This window comes from Rhopalosiphum padi, chromosome 2, assembly GCF_020882245.1.
Source record: "Rhopalosiphum padi isolate XX-2018 chromosome 2, ASM2088224v1, whole genome shotgun sequence".
NCBI lineage: Eukaryota > Metazoa > Arthropoda > Insecta > Hemiptera > Aphididae > Rhopalosiphum > Rhopalosiphum padi.
The window spans coordinates 87,233,163-87,257,941 of record NC_083598.1 but is presented as its reverse complement, the minus strand read 5'-3'; the positions used below and the strand labels follow the sequence as shown (position 1 = coordinate 87,257,941).

General features: G+C 28.5%; 1 protein-coding gene across 2 annotated transcripts in view; it reads left to right on the top strand.

Annotated features, from left to right (window-relative positions):
- The window catches only part of LOC132920321 (voltage-dependent T-type calcium channel subunit alpha-1H), a 236,979-nt gene that overhangs the window by 92,805 nt on the left and 119,395 nt on the right, over nt 1-24,779 (top strand). For both annotated transcript variants that reach the window (XM_060982614.1, XM_060982615.1), the window contains exon 7: nt 23,804-24,077. In XM_060982614.1, coding sequence (XP_060838597.1) covers nt 23,804-24,077 — 274 coding nt within the window. The remainder of the gene's footprint in view (nt 1-23,803; nt 24,078-24,779) is intronic.

Below are 24,779 nucleotides of genomic sequence, written 5' to 3'. Positions count from 1 at the left end.
ATTATTATTATTAAATAGTAACTACAAAGGTTCTCGTTTTGTGGCTATAATATTATATTGTACAACGAGTTTTCGGTTTTCGTTTTTGACGGTGCTTGCGGGCGACCAGTGTTTTGACGTTTTAAACGCACCTATCCGGGGGGAGGGGGGAGGGTGATTCAGTCCCACGAGGGTAATCGGAGGTACATTAAATTCGTGAAAATGTTAATTTTAATTAAACCGAATAATATTATATCCTACGAAATAAAAAAAAAAGACAGTACAATGCAAATCAATTTAAAATTGGAGCACCTGTAGAATATATATTTTACGATTTATTTTTACTTTTTGCACGCACACCCAATTCGACAGCAGCAGTAAAACATGTTCGCGAGCTCCAACCACATAGTAGTCCTAAGTCCTCGATTTTCTAAAAAAAAATACATTTATAATTATAATATACAAGCCTATAGTATATTATTTGACGACTAAGACGAAACTCTTTGCTCTTACTTATACCGCGGGTGCTTTACCGATAAACTAATATCGGTGGGTGGTGGATATAACCTTTCGGCGTTCGGTCCACCGTCGCCGCTGTGATGTATATATTTTATTCTTGAAATTTATAGTTGTCTTCTGCTCCACCCCCATACCGCCGCGGAAAATCGTCAAAAACAGACATTGCGGACGGCGGGAGAAAAAAAAAAGTATTTCGTGTTTCGCGAAATCACGGAGACGACGCGCGAAAACTACGACGGTGACGATGCGTTGCGCCACGTCTGGCGCGGTCGTTCCACTACAATACGCGTACCACCACCACCACCACCACCGCCACCACCACGGTAGGTGGGAGGCGGAAGGACGAATTAATCAAATACCATAATCCCGCGGGCCTTAGTCGTTCGAAAACTTATTCTAAGGGGTATTAATGCATTATCGGGATTATTGCGTCTGAATAATGGACTGTGTACGAGATCTTCCGCCGCCACCGCCACCCCCCCCACCGCACATCATCGGCGCCGTACGCTGCAGTCGTCCCACAACACACCTCGTCGCGGTCTTGTAAACGCTCGCCGCCCACGCCACCCGTCCGCACACGACCGTCACCGCTACGTCCGTACGTAATAATATTATATTATTATCGCGATGATAATAATTACTATTATTATTCGGACGTTGATTATCACTTAATTCCTCTGACACGTGCACGTCTCCTATGTGTAGATATATATATATATATCATTATCATATAACAATAATATAATGCTGGTAAAACGCCGGCCGCCACCGTAGCGTTTACCACCGGAAATTCGTTTCCACCTGTAGGCCGCCGCCCGGAATACATTAAACCGAAACGCTATATTATCATAATATTATACCTACTTAATAATAATTATATTAACAGCGTACAATTGGTATAATGCAGCTATACGCAGTCGCCGTCGCCCTTATTGTTGCTGCCGTTTATTTCGTTGATAATGTTGTGCGCGCGGAACTCTGCACGTCTTTGAATATAATATGTATTATACGTAGGTACAGATGTATGCGTTTGAATTATCACCACACGTCATTAACGACGCGTACGCGTTCAGAGCAGCTATTGCACTTATTATAATATATTTGCAGACACGCAACGTTATACTATACGAACGTAAATAAGATGTAATAATATCGTGTAATAAAAAATTACTCGATGTGTAGTAAAACAGTACGTCTTATAAAATACGTAGGATTTCTGAATAATTTATGCACCCGTGCGCTTGGGAAATACAAAAAAAGTATACTTAAACGGTAAGTATTTCTAAAAAAATATAATTGTCTTTATTTATAGAATTAAACGTTGCATATGATATTAGTACGGATAGGAAATCCTGCAGCATCGCTCTCCGCTGTGGCAAGACTTCTTATTACAGAAAGCAAGATAACTTATCTTAAATGTATAATAGCCTCATAAATCAGAAATAGAAATAAAGATGAAAATTTAAAATGAAAACTTCTTACAGGTAGGTTACAACGAATATATATTTAAAAAAAAAAGCATATGAATAAACATTTTAAATGGAAATGAACTTAGTAAATAAAATATGAGGAATATGAATATATTTTATTTTATTTCTTCTTATAAATAACAATGTAATATAATGCAGACTTCACGATGAAATGTGATAAACTAGCTATATTTATCTATATTTCAATAATTCAATGTGATAACATGTATTCATAACGGAATATTGTAAATAAAAACACGTAAAAAAATACACTAAAAAATTTAGTATATTTTACTCCGAATTTTCGAGACGTATTTAACACTTATCAAATTCCATAAAATTATATAATATTTTCATATTATAAATCCGATCACTAGTCAACAGTTGAGGCTACTAAATTATGGAATAAACGGTACGTGTCTCGCGTGTCGGTGTATAATGATTATTACTCTGTAAAACGTCAAGTTCAAATATTCGGAGTAATCGTTAGCATTTAGTCATGTGTCACACTATCTGTCGTTTATGGCTTGATCAACAATATCGTTTTTTATTTATCTAGATATTTTACGGTGATTAAATAGTTTGTTTCCATAACTAATTTTACCTACAAATATTTTTAAATTTTGTCATATCGAATCGTCCAAAATCGTCCTGTTGTATGGATGATTTTTAATATATTTTAATAACTATTGTTCGTTGACACAGTACTCGTATTATCACAAATAATAATACCAACTATGCCGTCTTATTATTGAATTATATTGCAGCAGTATATTTTATAATATTGATAATTTCAAAATTTAAAATTGATATTTTATTTATTTTCGATATTTGAAGTACTTTTTTCTACTAAAATATTCAAAAGTACGTACTTGTACGGCCTTATGTATGTTGTATGTAGATCACTTCATGTATTTACGTAACTACCTATTTGATGGAATTATTCTCAAAACAGCATTCTATTTGGCAATGTCTACCTGAGTACTACTCTTGGGTATAGCACATAGTACGCTTGTATAATATAATACTTTGGGTCTGCATTCGCTATAAATACGAAAGCTCGTTTGAATACGAATAATGAGTATATATGACTGACCATCATAATATATTATTCCATAAATAATTCCTAGTGAAACCTTTGGTGATGGCGTATATACAGGCTACATTCCAAACCACAAATAATTTTAATCCACGATGTTTAATATATTATTTTCAGTTCTTAATTTGCATGCGGTACTACTACATATTTTGTTGGTTTTTTTATTTTTGTTAATTATTATTTTAGTAATTCAAAGATAGTCAATTTTTGCCATGGTAGTGTACTTAAGTTTATTTTAATTTTTAATGTGTACAAATGTGGGTTATACCATAAGGATTGTAATTATAGCCACTTTCTACAGCGAGCAAAGTGCACGTGAGGCGGGTTATAATATACAATATCATCATTACCGATATTAGACTACTGGGTTTTTTTCATCCACAGATATAACCTTTTATTTTCTTTGAGAATTGTTCACAAAATAATATAATAGTATACTATAATATTATAATATTATTATATAAATCGTATAAAAAAATATTTTCATCATACTTAAAATACTAATAATTCGTTACGAACATATTTCAGGATACACATTTTTTTTACTGGAAAATATTAAAAATTGATTCTTTATATGCATCGAGTGGGTTGTCTGATGTTTGAGTGTATATATACACCTGAGCGATTTCAAAGCCATTCCGATCTTTTTCTACATACGTTTATTTGTATATATTAATATATTATATTATACACTATACATCATCGATCTATAATACCATTATATTATCACAGAGTTCAATACACTCACATGAGTTGTAAGTTTCAAGCATTGGTCTTATGTGAATAATAAGTGCATTATGAGAGCTCATGTGGTTAAACCTCAACCATTATTAGTGATGACGCGTAGGAGCTATTATAGCCGAGTAGCTCGTACGATTTCAAACAAAACATAAACGAGATGATTCACCAGGAATGGTAACTCTTTTTTTTATTATTAACGTAGTTATTCAAAATAATATAGGTTTTGAAATTTTTAAATATACCTCAAGACAATTCTATTTTCGAATATTCGATATTTTTTGTACCATTTAAAGAGTGTCTTATGTTAATACAAACTTTGCTTTTCAAATGAAAACTACCTACCCTAATTTATTTTAAATTATTCAGTAGATTTTTTTTTTTTTTTTTTTTTTTTTTTTTTTTTTTAGTATTTTTTTAGTTATTCGACATTTGTAGTAAGGATAATAAATGTATACGTTACATCAATATATATATGTATTATGTAGGTAATATAACACTACTCAAATAGTTCCAAAAATAAATATTTGAGAATATAAAATATATTATCTAAAACTTTAACAATTAGATTATGAATAATTGAATTACTATAAAGAAGAAACGAAGTGAACGTGCTTGTGGAAAATAACTCTGTGTGCATTTGTGTTTTATTGCTCCCGATAGAGTAAAAGTTATAGAATATATACATTGTTTAATTGATACTTTATACAGCTAAAAATTAAAAATGAACAAAACTATCAGATGTCATAAGCACACGGTTAGTGAATTACACAAGCGCAATCGTAATTATTTTTCGAATGATAAACGATGTAATATGAAATAATATATGATATGATTACCAGAGTCAAATGTTGGTATTTTAAACGTATAATTTTAGATTTGCAGATCGGGAAAATATATCTGTATGATTCATTATCGGTTTATAGATGGGCATATTATATAGTAACATTATCAAACATGTTCGGCGTTTAAGAGTCAGTTCGAGGCAACGGCGTTTAGTAACTTTAAAAATATCATTTGTCGACACCTAGTCAATCCGATTTTTTTATCACTCTTAAAACACGGATTTGGACGATTGTATACATGTGTGTATATATATATATATATAGGTACAATATATAAATTCACAGTGTAGCCGTGAAGCGAAAGCAATCTCGCGATCGCATTTATACATCGTTATCGGATTACATGTGCAAAAGCGTTCGGCATTATAAATAACTTTAACATTAGACCCGTCGAAAGTTTTCCGGCGCGTCGCCGCCGTCCGTCCGTCGTCGGACAAAGCCACCGGCACCGCACTCATTTATTGCGTTTATATCGTTCAATCAACCGGCGGCGATAACGTCACGCGGATACGCACTCGTCTAATGACGTGCAAAGGGCTAGAGAAAAAAAAAGACACTGCCGACGAACCGCACACGACGCGCATACGCTCTAAAACCAGTTTTAGAGATTTTGTCGTTACAGATTCACGTCGGGAGATCACGGGACGTCCGGACCACGGTAATATAATATACGATCGGTGCTATCGACGTTGCCGTCTCTAATGCGATAAATCCTCGAACCGGCGTAATAATATTATTACGACGATGGTGAAATGCGTTTGCCTTTTATCTCGTTCGAATGTAAGCAAAATTATCAAAGTACGCCTACACTACGTATTATTGTGAAATCCGCAACATCATACCTGTATAGGTCAAATTAAAATATTTTATAATAATATTATTTTGGTACTTACGGCAACGTAATCGTTTAAGGTCCTTATAATATTTAGATAAAATATTAATATTGTATTTCTTTAATATCAGAAAATAATAATAATAAAAAAAAAAACAATTACAATATTATGTGAGCAGGTGGTATACAAAATAATATTTCCGTACGCGAAAGATTGTCATAATTCGTGATAGATGTTCATTTTTTGTATCAAATATTATTTTTTCCGTTTCTTTTTATTTTATTCTAAAGACTCGACATACAAAACGTACACCAAAAAAATTGCGTCATTCAACAGTCTGCTGTCTATTGTAATATTTAGGGTATTCCTTCTGTGTGAACTAAAAAACCTTCATTTTTTTGAATGTGTATGTAGTCTCAAAGCACGATTATTTGGTGGCATTCTTTTTCATTATTTACGATGTTTAAATCTATTTTTTATGACAATGAAACATAAGTAATGGATTATAAAAATGTTTTGATTAGTGTCTTCTATTCCTTTCATATTATAACTACTATAATCATGTCGGTTTAAACAATAAATGAGTTAATTCAAAATAAAATGTACGCCAAATTATGGGTTTTTGCTACGTCTGCCTGTAAGGTTTAAGTGGAACCTACTTACCATTTTTTCCTTTCAATTATAAAAGTGATCTTAACTCTACTATACAGCCATACAGGAATACGATTATTCTGCTGTAACTCTTATAGAAACTGTCATAGTTCAAGAGAAATATTTTATTATTTATAAAGTAGCAGTTGAATTAATTTATAAATTATATTATATTAACTATTTGCTATACAAGTAAGTTATTAGGGAATTTTTGAATGTAATTATAAGAACCGTCAGCTAAATTTAATATAAAGACAAATATTATAAAAATGTAAAAATTGTCTTCTCTGAATAAAAAAATTATATAATTTAAAATAGTATATATCAACTAGCTATAAAACAATTAATATATACGATGTCATTATATTATACGAATAATAAACTACAACTAAAAATATGTATTAATCTTCAAAATTATATTTTCTTATTGGTATGACCTTCATTCTTCAATGACAATTCATAATTGAGGTTATCACGGAGTACATCATAATTTCGCGTTACTTAAAAAAATGAATCATTCATTCGTAGTTCGTAAAGGTTTAATATTACTTAAGTTACATTATAAGCCAACTATGGAGGCAATTGCTGCCATTAGTTATATTGTATTTATGTATTATTTTAATATCAAATCACTTTACAGTAAACATACTTAATGTCTGAAAAATAAAATAACAGAGAAAATATATTCATTTGATTTAATAGATACCTATTCATTTTTAAATTTTATTATGTATATATATATATATATATATATATATATATATATAAATATATAATTTGCTATTAAAAATTATTATTGTACGATTTTTAAAATATACCCAGTAGTTATAATAATATTAACTTAAGCATTTAACTTTAATATTAAAACGTATCATCTTTTTCGTAGAATAGTTTCTAATGTTATAAACGAAGTATTACATTATTCGTTGTTTCTGTTATTCATAATTATAATAATTGCTTTTTTTTCTAATTGGTTCAATGATGAATACAAACTATAAGACATTTAATGTATTGTGAAAGGTCTGTCACAAAACCTTAACGATTTATACAGTACTCATAGTATGATCACATTATTTTCTAAGAGCTAGGAAAAAAATGTATCTGAAAATTAATAAATTATTATATTTAATATTTATACTAATCAAAAGAATATTCAATTATTAAACTTAAATATTTTAAGATATACAAATAATAATAATAAGCAACCAATGTTTGTATTATACATCCACACACACACATGTATATAGGTTAGGTTAGGTCAAGTTCTTGAAATTTTGAAAAAATATGGATATTTGTTAGTTATTATTAAGCTGAAAAGTTTTTTAACTTTTACATCAACGCATGTAATTATAATTTGTAACAAAATATGTATTTTCAACTTTTACATAATTTTTATTTGTTAGAAATAAAACAATGTAGTATCATTTTTTAGATGAATAATTGTTTTTACCTCCTTGCTGTATAGATATAAAAATTTTTATGATATTTTATATACATTTTACTTTTTAGTAGACACTATTTCTTACACAAAAATATACGTTGAATTAATTCAACTTCTCTAAACTTAGGCCACACGCTAAAAATAATATTAAAAGTATATTGCTTTATTCAGTTGTACGTTGTACCTTGAACTGAATACAGGTCAAATAAGTTAAATAAATAAACTTGAACAAATGCAAAGGAAATTGTTATATACATTATTAACGTCCAATAGAGGGATAGTACGAAAAATATATTTTAGAAACGTACAAATTATTACAGCTGGTAACATCAATTATCAAATAAATTAATATTTTATTATTGTATTTAAATGCTTAAATTTGTATAAAAAACAATTAATTCTATCCACAAATATGGCGTGTGAGTTATCAAACAACTCGTTAGGTTAAACTTTACTATTAAGATAGATTGAATTGAGATGGAATTTAATTCTATAGTTATATTTAAATGCAATATTGATAAGTATGCGAGTAAAAAATTGATACCCAATAAATAATATGTTGTACAAATATTGCATAACAAACACTATTACCTCGGTATCAACGAACTTCGTATGTTCCAGAGTAGGTACTCCTGGTCGAGACACCTAAGTATCTACTACTCCGGCGCATATCGGGTATCTTTTTTCTTGAGTTGTTGTAAGTTGAGTTTTAGTGTTTAATCACCAGTAAACTCCGGTATAAATTGGACTTGGTAGGGCAATCCACAAATACCTCATTACGTGCAATTTGGTTTAAATTTATTTCGGCGCGAGCGCAATATTCTGTTCGGGTCTTATTCGTGCGGTAGCAAAACGGACCTGGTTGTGCCATCGGCCTACAGTGGATTAGATACGGCACCCAGTGTATTTCGGTGTAAGTGTATTACGCGGCTTAAGTACATATATAGTATATCCCGGTACACGTGTATCTCGGTTTGAGTGCGATTCGATTTAGGCATGTGTTATTCGCACGTGGGAAAATCGAACCAATTTGTCCTAATCGGCCTGTGGTGGATTAGATGTAGCACCATAGATTTTATCATATATATGTTATACGATACATATAGATGGAAAGGAATTGTACGCGAATATGATGGAAGAGTATACTAGTTACCAAAGTGGCTATTAAATCACATATTTGGATTAGTATTATATGGTTTAATATAATTCAAACTATTATCGAAGCACTTACCTAATCAATAATAATATCAGTTGTATCTAAGTCTTCAACCTGAATAAATTGCAATAGATATACTTAAGATAATAGTAGAAATTAAAAATTATACTGTAATGTAATATATAGAATTATGATGAGTCTAATAAGTAATTTCACTTGTCACAAGTGAAACGTTAACAATATACATTTTACTATACTTTTCAATAGTTGACTGTATAAGAGATGTTCTGATTTAAAAATTTAAATATTTAATATTGCAATAATATAAATATATGTAGCGTTGATAGTGTGCTAGTAACTGAAACATAGTTAAGACAAATTATTTAAAAAAACGCTGCGTAGGTCGCACTTAGGCATCTTTTCATTCATATGTTATGTTCATATAACGCATAAATATATTTTAAAACTAAATAGATCATTTTTTTTTTGTATAAAATGTTTAATGATATAAATTTAATATAAGTAGTATTATATACTGTTTAATAGCTAATTTAATGTAATTTTAAATTATACAAAAACCTTACCGAATTCTATAATAACTCTATAATATAATTAATCTACATTTATTTTGTAATGAATTATATTATATCAATTTTAAACTGGTATGAAACATAATTAATTAGAAAAATCAATAGTGATTAAAACTTAAATTCAAATATGAAAAAAAAATGTTAATTATTTTTTTGAATAATTTTTAATAATGCTCCAGGCTCCTGTTGTATACAAACATTAAATATCAATTAGTATTTTAATATTGTTAAACATGCACACTGCAATAAAAAAAAAAGTGAAAACATCATTGGCTTTAGGAAATACCTAAACAAATATTTTCTGTTATTTGTTTATATTTTATAAATAATTTGAATAATAATTGTGTACGCCCTCATTAAAACCCTTACCTTATGATTTATTAATTAAAACAGAATCGCTTTTGTTAATTAAATGTTGTACATTAAACTTATAGTAAGTATTATTATATTAAAATAAAATTAATGTCAAATTCAATTATACAAATAAGTACATGACAATAATTTATTATTATATTATCATCAGTATAACTCTATAAATTATAATAAATAATTGTTTTATTGTTATCAAAAACAAATACTCATAGTATGTACTTATACAATTAAAATAAACAAAATAATACGTGTAGGCACAATATTAAGTACATTACACGAGTATTTCCTATTCATATATCTTATAATAGACAATAGGTAGTTATAAAAAGAAGCCTTTATTAAGATTGTAAATGTATAAATGTGTAATTGTTTTTTTATTGATAGAATCTTTAAAAACGATACATTGTACCATCATGGTGGTTCAATTCAACAATTCTTATATTATTGAATTAAAAAATAATTTCACATATTATATATACGCATACTATGAATAGCATATAAGTTAAGTGTAAAATGTATAATATATAATATTATGGAGTCCTCGTAAATAATAAAAAATGTTTTTACATTCAAAATAACCATAATAAGTACGCACGTAAATGAATACATGTAATTCCATGTTATTATATCGTATATAATATATATTTTAAAATTATAGTTATTAATAAAACTATAAAATTCTATATAATTTAACCAAAAAAGGCAAAATATACATGGTTAATATAATTATTTTTTTTTCTAATCATATACAAAAACCAATCTTATAAATATCATATCCGTAATTATTATTTATTTGACAAACAATTTTTAAAATCACACATTCATAAAATTACTGTTAATGATCATATCATAAATAATCAGATATTTAATGTAATACATTCTGTTTTATTCAATAACGGCGAGACATAGTATATTACCCAGTTACGACTGATATAATACATAATCAAATATAATAGTATACGTTTAGGTACTTAATCAGTCATAAAAAAATATAAATTGCTATACCTACCGTAACTTAACGATATAAAAATTTATAATCGTATTTATCTATTCTTGTTTAAGAATAAATAATAATAAATTAGAAGCAAACAATTAGTTTTTCGAATACGATTGGAATTATTATTCTGGCATCATAATAATTCAATATTTAAAATATTTTGATATTTTTTTATTTTTATTGATTTTTTAATTCATTATAAATTTGTATTTTAATTTTAATAAGATATATTATATGCATATTTTTTCATGACGAGCACAAATTATATGTATACAAATATAATTTTAACCTAAATGTATATTAAAATTATTTAAAATCATTAAAGGTACATTAAAAGTTTATAACCATAAAATATTTTTTAAAAAAATCATTTAAATATGTATATTTTTAGACTTTGGTTTCAATGATTTATTATACAATTTTAGATGAATAATATTTCTCGTAAAATATGATAGTCAGATATTTGTGATAGATACCGATATCTAGGGATATTATTGTGGCACCCTTTGAACGATTTCAAAATACGTGACCGAAATGAAGGACATATTTTACAATGAATTTACCATCATGATTATGCTTCGGTAAATATTACATTCCAATGGTCACTGTATACACCGAAGGCTCCTAAATAAATAATGTTAGAAATTTATCACTCCTCAATTTAGTTGATTTTAATATAAATAATATAATATAAGATTATAAAAAAAAAAAAATTATATTAATTGTGTTGACACACCAAATAAATTTCCAATGATTTAACTAAACAAAAAAATGAAATGTTTAGTATTTATATTATTTGTTGAAAAATCAGCTTATAATTATTATATGCTGACAATAAATTACTTACGCAAAAGAAAAATTATATAGATTATATTCGTTATAGTACCGTTATATATGAAATACTATTTTAGTGCATTATTGTAATGCATGAAAAGTTATAAATAAATATTGATGAAAAGATAACAAAATGATAGAATGATAAAATATGTTAATACTATGGAATGAAAATAGTAGACAGTAGAAGAATACATGATGATATTGTTAAAAAAAAAAAAGTAATAGTGAGCTAACAATGGACTTAAGTTTTTTGATAAATTGTATTTTCAAATTGAACTGATACATAAGCCGCGAAATTAGCGTTGGTATGAATGTTTATATTTTTTATTAGAACTGGGAATTGGAGTCACTTTGTGGCATTATTAATATTTTTATTTAATCATGTAATTTATGAAAATTAATTGAACATCAAACAATTATTGTAAAAGTCTAACAGTTCGTAAATTGAATTCAATTTAACTGGATTTTGCAGAACAATATAAGCCAAACATTGTTAACACACGTTAAAACCGTTACGCTGGTTTCTTTATAACACAGTGTTAAGCTTTTTTTTTCTCCCCTAAACGTCAAACAAAACCTCCTGATACGAAGTCAAATCACCCAATCAAATGTTAAAAGTTTTATCCTGAAATTCTAGTGTCCTAAACTCGGAAAAGTTTTGGTTAAAACTTTTACCACAATCTTACGTGGTCCAGTCTCTTTTAAAATAATTGAAATCCCACAAAGATTTTTTTCTGAAAATACAATGTGTCTAAGCATACATAATAGATCTTATAGCTGGACGATGGCCGTAGAACGCTGAGAGCCTAACGTGTCATTATTGATATGTGTTCGAATAAAATCGATGTTGGGATAAATAATTGAATTGAAATGTGCTTTACCCACCTCTGGTCATTTTGATATGAAACAACAAACGGTTACCCGTGGTAACCTTCGGTCACATTATTATATGAATATGCGCATATAATATTATATTATATATGAATAATAATAAAAAATGAAGCCAAATCGACACCCTTCATAGTGTCATGTCGATTTGTTCGAATGTTTTTACATTATTCAGCATTCATTGGTTACAGTTTTTTTTTTTTTTATGTTTCATAAGGGTTAACGACTAATTTTCGAAATACCAGTGACCCTCTGTTTAAACGAGTAGGATAATTATTCTGTGCACATATCGCACCTTGTACAATTGACATATTCACTATAGCTCTTTTGATTGGATTTTTATTAATATTCCATTCACGCCAAATTTATGCAAATTTATGTCCACAAATGTGATTCTAGATGAAAGTCATAATATCATGCGTTTTTATTTTAATATTTTTATGCAATTTCATATTGTAATATTTAACTCTAACTGTTTCAAAATGTCATTTTTATAAGTATTATTTCGCAAATTAAATACAATTAAGTAATTATAAGCAATACAAAGTATTATTAAAATCGATAATCCAAAAAACTGTAGAAATAATAAATAATATAATTATAATATAGTTAAACGTCCGTATACGGCAAAGTATATTAGTTTGTCGTGGAAATTTATATTTTATATTATTCGACTAAAAGTGTTGTTAATTATTAAAATTTGTTCTACACAGAATTCTAAAAGTTGTTATAATCAAACACAGTAACTTCTCAAATTCGTAGGAATTTTGCGTTGTGCTGGTTTCCGGAATACTTTGTATTATATTATTGCGAAATGGTTAGGTCGATAATTAAAATTCTTAGCTCGTCAACTTCTGTGGTATAAGCTATAAATATTAAATACATAATAAGAAACTTATTTTTTAGAAGAATTACTATAATTTTTGTTTATAGAAGAAGCCGTATGGCCAATACTACTAAATTGGATTTGTATATTATAATACGCGGGGGCTTCTATGAGCAGAAAAATATTTTTTATAAGTTACACTAAATTTGTTACTTGAAGTTTAAAGACAGATATTTCTTTTAATAGATAATTATTTTTAATAAGGAGTAAAGTGTACATAATATTGTAATATTTATCATAATTTCATTATAATAGTAATTAAAAGATTAATTTATTGTAACCACACATTTTATTTTGATTAGGAATTATATTTTTTCTCAACTTTTGGCATTTTTTTTTTTTTTTTTTATGGTTTATGTCGAAGCACTTTTAGCATATTTCGACCATATTTATTTTAACGGGTTAACAAGATTCACTGTAGTCTAGAATAATGTAAAATTCTACTTTAAATGTTAAATAATGTATTATTATGATCAACTAATAAACAATAAAATACTATAAACGATTACTTGAGCGCCATGAAACTGCGTATAATATGTTACTTGTGGCAAAGTCCCATATTCCATTAGTACTTGCCAGTTTTTGCTCTAGTAGACGTAATTGATGGTTTTGATCGAAAACTCGAAACGTCTGAAATAGGTATATACAGTGAATGAAAAAAAGAATAATTGATTCTCCTTCTTGCTGAAACCTACACTATTCAATATTTTTTAAAATTGAAATATAGCTTTATTGTTTTTGAAATAGTTTAAACATAAAAGTTATTCGTGAGGTACTACGGAGATCATAAAATCAAACTATCACTACATTTTATGCCATTGAAACATATAAAATAATGCATTAACTAATATAAATTATTTATTTTGAAATAAACGTACATCATCCAAAAGCTTGAGAAGACTTTAAAAATAGTTATAAGAATCACTTAACTGTCATATTTTTAACTCTTCAATTATTAATGATGTATTGCAAGTTTTCATCATGATCTAACATTCTAACATCATAAATAACAATATAATACTTATTCGACAAATATCTAACTATTATTGAACAATCATAGTTTTATTTAAAGTATTGCATTATTATAAGTTATTATCATTTTTAGTTGTTTATAATATACGTATACATATTTTTGCCAAAATACATTTTTATTGTGTTTCGTTTAAAAATCTTAAGAAGAAAATCTTTTAGGGATATATAATTCACTAAAATAATATAATTAAAAAATTAACAACTAGTACTTAAAAAAAAAAAATTATTTAATTATTTGTTAAATCTAATTATTGGAAGTTTAAGTGTCACTTCTTGAAAAAAATATTTATAATTATATATATATATATATATATATATAATGGAATTGTGTTCTCAAATATAAAAAAAATGTATTAACGGACAAATGCTGTGGATTTGATTTTTTTTTATTTTTTTTTTTTAATAATTAAGAAACAAGTTATACATTAATGAACTTTACAATATTATGTGGTGTTTTCTTTAGTATACATTTTGAGGTTGCTCATCGATTATATTTTACATTATTTATAATTATAATTATATTAATTGGCGGTGGTAACCAGTGTCATTGATAAACACGGAAAATATACTAACTACCTAATTAATTTTTTTCTTATGTATGTGGAAATACTGAAAATAGATATAAAAAATATATATATATAAGCTTATAGTGTATTAAATATTTGTAAAATCGATATATGTAATATACTGTTATCATAAGCTTACAAAACTTCTGTTTTTAATTTTTCTACTAAAATATGGTTACAATAGTTGAAATAAAATACTAATTGTTATACATTTTTAACATTAATAACGATTTCTCTGGGTATACATTTGTTAAATTAATCCTTTGTTATCTTTCATAGTTATATAAAATATGTGTTGTATAAATATGGGTTATGCGTGATTATAATGATATATGATTTTATTTATTGTGTGAATTAGTAGCGTTTTAAAAACAATAAAACGAACACCATGAATTATACATCGATTTTAATAAAACCTGTAGGTATTCATAATTTATATTTATTTAAAATGTATGACAATGGAAAGTATTTTAATAAATATTTAAAATTATAAAAATAATAAAAGTGTTTATGTAGAATTTATGTTTCAAATTAAATCAATGAATGTATTCTTGATTAAAAATTTGTCTACAAAAATTTAAAATCAATAAATTATATTTTTATTGTAATATCATAAAAATTATAACTAACATGTATACGGGTGTATATAGGTATAAAATTGTAGGTAGTAAATTATTTTTTTTAAACTTACAACTAAAAGAAAAAAAAATTAAAGCATTTTTCTTGTTGTATGGTAAGTTAAAATGTATCTTATCGTTGAATAGATTGCTGTAAATGATGTGTCGAATTTGAATTAAATTACAGAAAACAATTCTGAGTGGAAACGGCTATATACTCTGTTTGATGGCTCTGTTTCTAAGGATATTTTATTATTTATTAATATTACTATAACCTGATAATTTAATTTCAAATAAACAATACGGTTGATACAGTAATGTGCAATATGTGTTATAAATAATATCATAAAATAAGTTCAAATAATAATAATTCATTGTATACTGGAAATAACAATAAATATAATACCAACGTTACAAAGTATAGGGAACCTTTCGCTTTTAAACTAACAAACACATATTTTATCAACTTGAATAAAAAAATAAAAAATAATAATAAATGTCAAAATATTTTGAAAATTATTTTATGCTCAAAAAATAGATATTTATTTTTTATTTTTTAAATATAATAAAATGACATAATCGATTTGGTCAAAAATTGGTAGTACGTAAATTTTGTTGTAGTTAATTTTTTTTTATTTTTTTACCAATTATTTTGAAAAATACTTTGAATTTTTTATTTTTCAGTTTTTATACCTATCTATGTTTTTTATCATTTTTAATTCTTCTAAAGTAAAACGAAAACAAAAAAATTCACACATCATTGTGAATATGCCCCTATAACCTTAAATCTACTTATCGCTCTTCTCAGAATCTAAAATAATTCATTATCTAGTGAAGTATTTTAGTTTTAGTTTTTCAATTAAAAAAAAATTAATGCAACTATAATTATCTGAAATAGGTAAACCGTGGATTATATAAATATAATAATATAGTAATAAAATACTTACTAAACAATATTCAATTTAACCATATTATCCAGTTTATAATAGGTTTAAGATTTGTAATTTGAAAATACTTTAAGGGTGACCTTATCAATTTTTCATGAAGCTGAACACAATTATTTATATATATGTAAACAACAATAATTTGTTGTAAAGATAACTTTATTGATGTACTTGATTTTGAAGAGTCGTCTAAGTAATGACAGCAGAGAGTTAAAAAATATTGATTTTGAAGAACGTATACTATTTTGTGTACAAGCAGCTGTGTTTATTATTTTAAGTGTATAATATTGTAGAAATTGTATAATGTGATTGTGTATAAAATAATAAAAAACACACAGGTGTGTAGAATATGAATTTAAGTAAGCCCTCTACTCTTTTTTAGTCTATAAAACGGAACAGATGATCTTGTCTTACAAAAAAAACGCTAAATATTCCAGTGCATATACAAAGTATTACAAAAATAACTGATAAATGTAATAATTAAAAACAATATAAAATAGCTTTTATCCTTTCTTAACATTTTTGTTTTCGATTTAAATATTATATGATTATAGTAAACTCAAATATATATTTATACATACAAAAAAAAAAAAATCTATTGGTAAGAACTACTACAGTAATTACACAGTTAGTTGTATTATTTGTTATTATATGTTTACGTTACAACTTTCAGTATATCACTAATATTTTTAATAAACTATATAATATATGCGTTTGTCCTCATACATGTATAAAAGGTAAACGTACAAATCCGCTATTATATATAAATATTATACGATTATCGCGAACTCTGGGTTTAAATAAGCACGATATCATATTATGGGGTGGCGGGGGAAAGGGGCGTTTATTCGTTATATTATTGAAAAACCATCTACCGATGTCGTTTGTGACGGTGACCTTAAACCGTCGACGGGATTTATTGTACGTCGTGAATGAGGTCACACACGATAATCTTGGTCAGACTCGTGATAAGCCGGTATAATACAATACGGAGGCGGATACCACTACCGCGGTAGTGAAAAAAGTTCGCGGACAGACGCGTTTCCGTATAGCACCGCGACAGAGGGTAGTGGGGCGGTGCAGCCGTTCCGAAGAGTAAAATAATTTATATATGTATAGAGAGACAAAGAGACGGGCGGAAAGCGCACGACGTGAGAGTGCGACAAAGACAGAGGCGGAGAGACAGAGTTATAATAATAATAATAATAATAATAATACGCGGCGGCTGCTGCGGATCAATTCGAGTGGACCGCAAGCTGGGCGGCGGCAAAGCTGTATAGCGGTGGCGTCAGCAGTTCGATGCAACAGCAGGTGTATTGTTCTGTCTCCGTGTACATTGTTTGGTTTTGTTACACTGTCTCGCGGGATACCGTCCATGGTAATTGTTTTCCTCCTCCACCTGTATCTTTCTCGTTCGTTTTTAATGCCATTTTTCCTCCTCCGCCGTGTTACACACATTTTCTCTCGTCCATTTCTTTGCACTACACCCCAAACGCGACACGACAAACTCACTCGCCGAACCTCACGCATAAACCCCCATAAGCGCGCCGGTCACGCGCACGCAATGCCATATTATTATTTCATTAGAATATAATATACGAAGACTGGCTACGCGGACGTACGAATTATACGCCCTCGACGAACCGCTCACGGCGACGACTTATGTCCTCTTACCGGAGCACACGACCGCCCTGCTCGGCGACCGCCCGGCAAATGTGTCAAAATATCGAAAATAGATTTCTTCTGGCTGCCGGTGGCCGTGTACGGCTAGATCGCCCGTTTCGCCACTACTGTCGTCGTCGGTTGACCTTTACATAATAAATAAAATCGAACGCGCCTGCACCTCCTCCTCGCCGCCGCCACCGCCGCCGCCGCCGCTTCGGATCTACCCTTCTCGTCCTACGACCCCGAGCCGTCGCGGTATGGCCCCACACCTTCTGGATCCATATACTTATAAATCACTGTTTAATTTAAATCCGACGACGGTACACGCCAACGGCAGACACCCCTGTATATACATAATATTGTGTACGTACCCCCTTTTTAAGCCATACCCGAAACGTTTTTCGTGCCTTTCGAATACGCACAGCGCATTCCGGTCCGTTTGACGGTTTAATGTTTCTATTTGCGGAGAAAAAATAAATAAATAAAAATTACTAGTCATTGAAAGCGACAATCGGTAGATTTATCCGATTTATTAAACGAACGGGGCGCCTTTTTTAATTTGATTACATTTCAAAAACAATCCGATTGTATATTTTAAAAGGTCCAAAGACGCCTTACTGCCACATCTATACTGTTTCCCATATATTCATAGTCAACACCCTTTAAACTATAGACAATTGCCAACTATATATAATATAGCACATAATCTTATTTTATTTTGCTATTGTAAAACGTGTTTATTATAGAATAGTGCAATGCTGTAGTAAATCGTATAGGCTTTTATGCTTTGACTCAAAATAATCTTTTTAGTTTAATAATATAATACACTTTTTATAATCGAATTATATTTATTTATCAACGCACGTGTCTGAATTCAATCACAACTAATTCACTTTAATCTGAATGCCTAACGAGTACCTACATTTATAATTCAATCAAGAAAGATAGTGTATAAAGTCTAGTGCAATTAATTTTAATATATCAAACTTTAAAATTTTGCTGTTTAAGTGAATTCTCTTTATCATATAATCTAAAACATTTCGGTGAAGAGAATAAACTCGTCTGTAGAAAATAATTTGTAAGTTAATTTACATTGTAAATAGAAACTCTCGGTTAACATTTAGGTATATATAATTAACGTTCTATGTTTTCAATCCCTCTGGCATTTTAAGCTTTGTTTTTAATCGAATATTAAATAATGTATATTCGGTTTCATTAAGCTTAGATATTCGTTCATTGTTGTTATTATTATAAATTGTATATATATACAATATACATAGTAAGGTGTACAAACAGAACTAAAACTAACTTTATATCTCATGAATCAAACTTGTAATGTTTCATAGATTTATCAATGTTTGAAATTATAGTAGTTATTATGCTAAGGCATAATGTGAAATGCTAATAGCTAATGTGTAGTCAATACATTTGTTTAATATTTAAAATAAATTAACTTAATTAATCAATACAATTAATAGAGCATAGTTATTTGAGTAATTATGAAGATTTAAACAAATTTTTTATGTTATTGTATTTTAATTAAATAATATACTATGACAAAATCACATATTAACTTGTGTTAGGATACAAGTTCTTCGCACAGTAACCTCATATAGAATTCTTGATGTTGAATTTCAAAATATAAACATTTTATTCAATACTTTATTTAGTTACTGAAAAACTATAACAATTGAAATCTAAATAGGAAATAACAAATTGGTTTTGAAAATTGCATTTATAATTTATATTAAACGCAAATTCAGTTTTCCTCTAAACATAAATTTATAATAGAACAAACAAAATATGAATATTTCACGTTCTATCAAATAATATTATTTCGCATACACAAATATATAGAAGTTATTTTTATATATACTTGTATTTTAATGATAAATGGTCTAAAAATGTATTTTGTTATGTACTATTTTTAAACTATTTGGTACATGAATAAATTACAACCTAAGAATATATTATAATTACTATTATATTAAATCATAATTTTAATAACATATATGATATAATATAAAATACACATACATGGTTCAATGTTTTTGTGTTTGGCAGAGAAAGCCTAATGTTATTTATGTTTTAATTTATAAATTAATAACGGTAAAGAGTAGAGAGTAGAGACTGGACATTTTCGCGAAATATTTGTATTATCATCTTCAAAACTCAATTTAAAACTTACATTTGGAGCTGTATACACTATTGAAAGACATTTAACTTTTTTGTATTTAAGTAAGACATTTTGAAAAATGTCTGAAAGGTTATACCATTTGTTTAAATATTAAAATTACCTTAGCACAATTGTCTTTTACAGTCGTTTGAAATTCAAAAGTCTATCTCACACGCTGTAACATGATATATTATATATTATACATAGAAAAATGATTAAAATACATTACAAGTGCAACGTAGATAATTAAATGCATACATAGTCGAATTGATTATATGCATACATAAAAAAAGAATTATAAAGTGGCAAATATACATAAATAATTGTTAGTTCGCGTGAATGTGCTATATTATATTTACATTAAAATACATAAGACACAATCGAGATGTATATTTAATTTGAACAACCATTGAAAATACATTATTTATACTTTGTACGGACCACAATCAGAAGTCGCCCAGAAGAACTATGAGATCTCCGGAGTTTTGTCTGATATTATTCAAAATGATTGAAAAATAACCGATGCCTGTATTATATAATGTATTCTTCAAAGTTAAAATGAATCATGAATAAGTTCAATTGTTTTTAATATATTTTCACTGTGTTCGAATTTAAATGATGTAATTGTGTATGAATAGCTGCAGAAAATCGTTAAAAAATATATTACTAATTAGAAAAACGGGTAGCATATTATATTATTACCAATCTGCACGCGTGAAATAAAAAACATGAATGAAAAACGAACCTATTAATAGGTAATATGTTTGGAGCGAAAATTTAAATTATTACTGATTTATTATTAACTTAATATGGTATAGGACGTATAGGTACTCGTAATATTATAATAGCACACAGTTTGATAACATTTCATAGTAATGTAAAAGTTTAAACTTAAAATTCACATTACCATATAATATGATAAAAATAAAAATGAGTATACCATTATTTATATTGTATTTTCTCGACTATTTCGAGATCTGTATAAAAAATAATATCATATACCAAAATTACCATAATCAATTATTATGATATATTACTAGATAATATAATATATCGATAAAAATAATAATTTTCGGAAAAATAAACGGGTCCACAAAATCCTAATGTCGATCGCGATTAGAATTGATGAACATACAGGTATTTGCTGGGTTGTACTAAACAACGCTGTGCTCGTCGTCCGGGCGATTTTCGAAATAATCTGCCACGGTGGTAAGCGACGATATTCTTAACATGTTTATTTGTTATTTTGTCAATCTAAATCCTAAGACGTACACACTTTCGCATTTCTTCATAAAAATATGGATTCTCGATTCACCGATATCAACGCGTTCTTGGACTACGCGTTCCAGGAGCTTCAAACCATCCAAGACCGGATCACAGTAATCGAAAACACCTGGATAGAAGCTGACAAGTCCGCCAACAAGTCCGCCGACGTGCCCACCGACAAGCCCACCGACGTGTCCGCCGACAAGTTCGCCGACAGGTCCGCCGATGAATTCGCCGACGAGTCCGCAGGCCAGTCCACCGACGTGAAACTCGCGGAGGACCGCTGCACGATCTTGGAGCCGGCCAAAGGTCCAGAAGTCATAGATAGCCTTGGCGAGATCGTGGGTTGGCTTCGCCTGGATGAGACGCCCGCGCCGTCCTCGCCGTTTGGTCACGGTGTGGTGAAGCGTCAAGCGCTTTGTGTTGGGAGCGTGCTGCATCCGGCGTAGATAGCGTCGATCATTTTAATAATTATAATAATATATTATAAAAGTATTTAATTTCTATTGGCTTTATGTACCGAGGAAAGAAATTGTATTAAATTAAATTTTTATAATGACGACTCTATAAGAAGAAATTGTATTAAATTTAATATTTTTGTAATGACGACTCTAAACGTAAATAAATTCTACAACGTTGTACCCAATTCCTATTGTATTTCAATAAATAATAGAACGTGCGGAATCGTATTCCTTCCGGTGTAGGTAAATAGGTACCTACCCAGGAATCAACTCGTACGCAGCCAAAATAGATATAAATGTAATGTGTATCGTATATGACATATGTACATTATCCTGCTTTCCATAATTATTTCCATACACTATGAATGGTGGCCCGAATTTATCGCATCAATACATAAATAGGAAAAATCAATTTAAAAACTAAAATATAATAAAAAAATGATAGCACGATATTTGTCTATAGCCAATGGAATTTAAAGTTGTAACCATGATTGACAATATATCAATATTGATAAATCTCAGTAAAAAAAATTAAAATACAATTCAATCGCGCATTATTTCATCAGGGCGAAGGCCAATTGAAACTATTTTAAAATTAAGGGGTGCAACCGCACACCTGATCACCGCCAATAAAATTTGTTGTTTGGGCAAAGGTAATCATTGGGAGGGATTGAAGACTATTGAAGCATTTGCATATTTGTTTTGCACAGTCATATAAAAAGCAGAGTACGAAAAAAATACGTTTCATGATTTCACGTAAAGCTGTATATTTTTGAAATTTTATTTTGCACATATAAATGCATATTTAAAAAAAAAAAAATAGTTAAATCAATGTTTTTATTTCAAACAATAATTTTATTTATTTTTAATTTTTGTCTTAGTTTTTTATATTAATCAGGTTGTAAATGTACAATATAAATTTCTAAAATTATTAGTTAAATAAATAATAATTTGTAGTAAGTTAAACCTTTCTATTAGCTTAGACTAGGGGCAGAGCCCCCCACGTATTACATATTTCTCAATTTAGGCGTATACCCAAAAAAATATTTACGACTTCACCACTGCCTAAGATAGGTATTCAAATTAAGTTTTTGTGAGTTTTTTTGACTAAATCAAATAATTTATTTATTAAGTTAAATATTTAGTAAAATATAATGTAACCAATCACAAATAGTAAAATGTATTAAATATTTAACTCTTAACTTACGTTCATATATTTAAATGTTTATTATAATATTTATATGAATAAAAACACTGAGTTTGAATTTATATATTTTATTTTAAGTAAGTACACAGTATTTCATTACTCGATTAATGTCATACTTAAATTATCCAAAGAATTGTTTTCATCATGATTAAAATGATATTGGTAACTAATCATAATAATATTGAAATTAGTAGAGATGTTTTTAAAATATTTAAAAAAAAAATTCAGTGGACAATCTGCGTCTGTGCCACTCACTCTAAAATATTTGAATACTAGGCATATGTTTGATCGTTAGTAAATAAAGATGTCATTAGTTTTAATTTAATTTTCTTGTATTTGTCTTTACTTTATTAATTTAATCACGTAGGTACGCTACATTTTTATGACCCCCAAACATTTCCTATATCCATAATGGAATCCTCTAACAATATTCATTGGCGAACACTGTTTTAGACCACAACTATTAGTATAAACTATAAAATATATAATTACATGTATACTTTATAAGCAATATAATAACGTAAAAACGTGCACTATAATACAGTCGTCCGATGTGTGATTTTTCGCAGGATGTTGCCGGCATACTATACGCTGAACGACGAAGAAAAAGATTACATTTGTTCGAAAAACGACGACAACGGCATGCACTCGTGTTTCGACTTGCCGCCCACGCGCGGTCACGATGCGCTGATTTGCAACGCCACGGCCAACATGGCACTCGGCAACGGGTCGTGTGTCAACTGGAATCACTACTACACGGAGTGCAAGTCGCAGGGTGAGAATCCGTTCCAGGGCACCATATCGTTCGACAATATCGGCCTGGCCTGGGTGGCCATATTCGTTGTAAGTATTACAATACGACTTTATTACGATTGCGGAAGCGTCGTTTTCGTACTCGATAAGATGTCTCCACACATAGGTGGAAATTAGTTGAATTTTAAACAATTTTTTTTCAAAAAATACTTATATTTGAATGGTCTAAAAAACAATACATAAACACGCGGACCGATCAATGGTTTAAAAACGTCAATACATTTAACCATAAATTATTAACTATTTAACAATAAACAATAAATGATAAAAATAAATTTCAAAAAAATGAATTCAAAATGCGTTCAACTATTACGTGCATATATATCGAGTAAGTCAACGTATATATTTTTAGGACGAGTTGGGTCGGGTTAAATACATGAAAAAAAACTATTGACTTGAAAAATAAAATTTTCATAAAATAGAATCAAATGTATAAACAACTTTAAATAATGAAATTATATTGCTCAAATTTTATGAGCTATATAAAACTGTAATTCCCATCAAGTGTGACATGTTTTGACAGGGGTTTGGAAGTATTTGAGGGGGCTAAACCCTCATAAGTTCCAGCCCCGTGTCTTCTAAAGTCTAAACTATTATGAATATTATATTTTATGGTATGGTTTTAACTATAATATAATAGATACATTTTCTACAAAAAGCTAATGTTACCATATATTCAACGTCACGAGTAGCCATATATTATGATGATCATTATCGATCTGCGTCGAACTA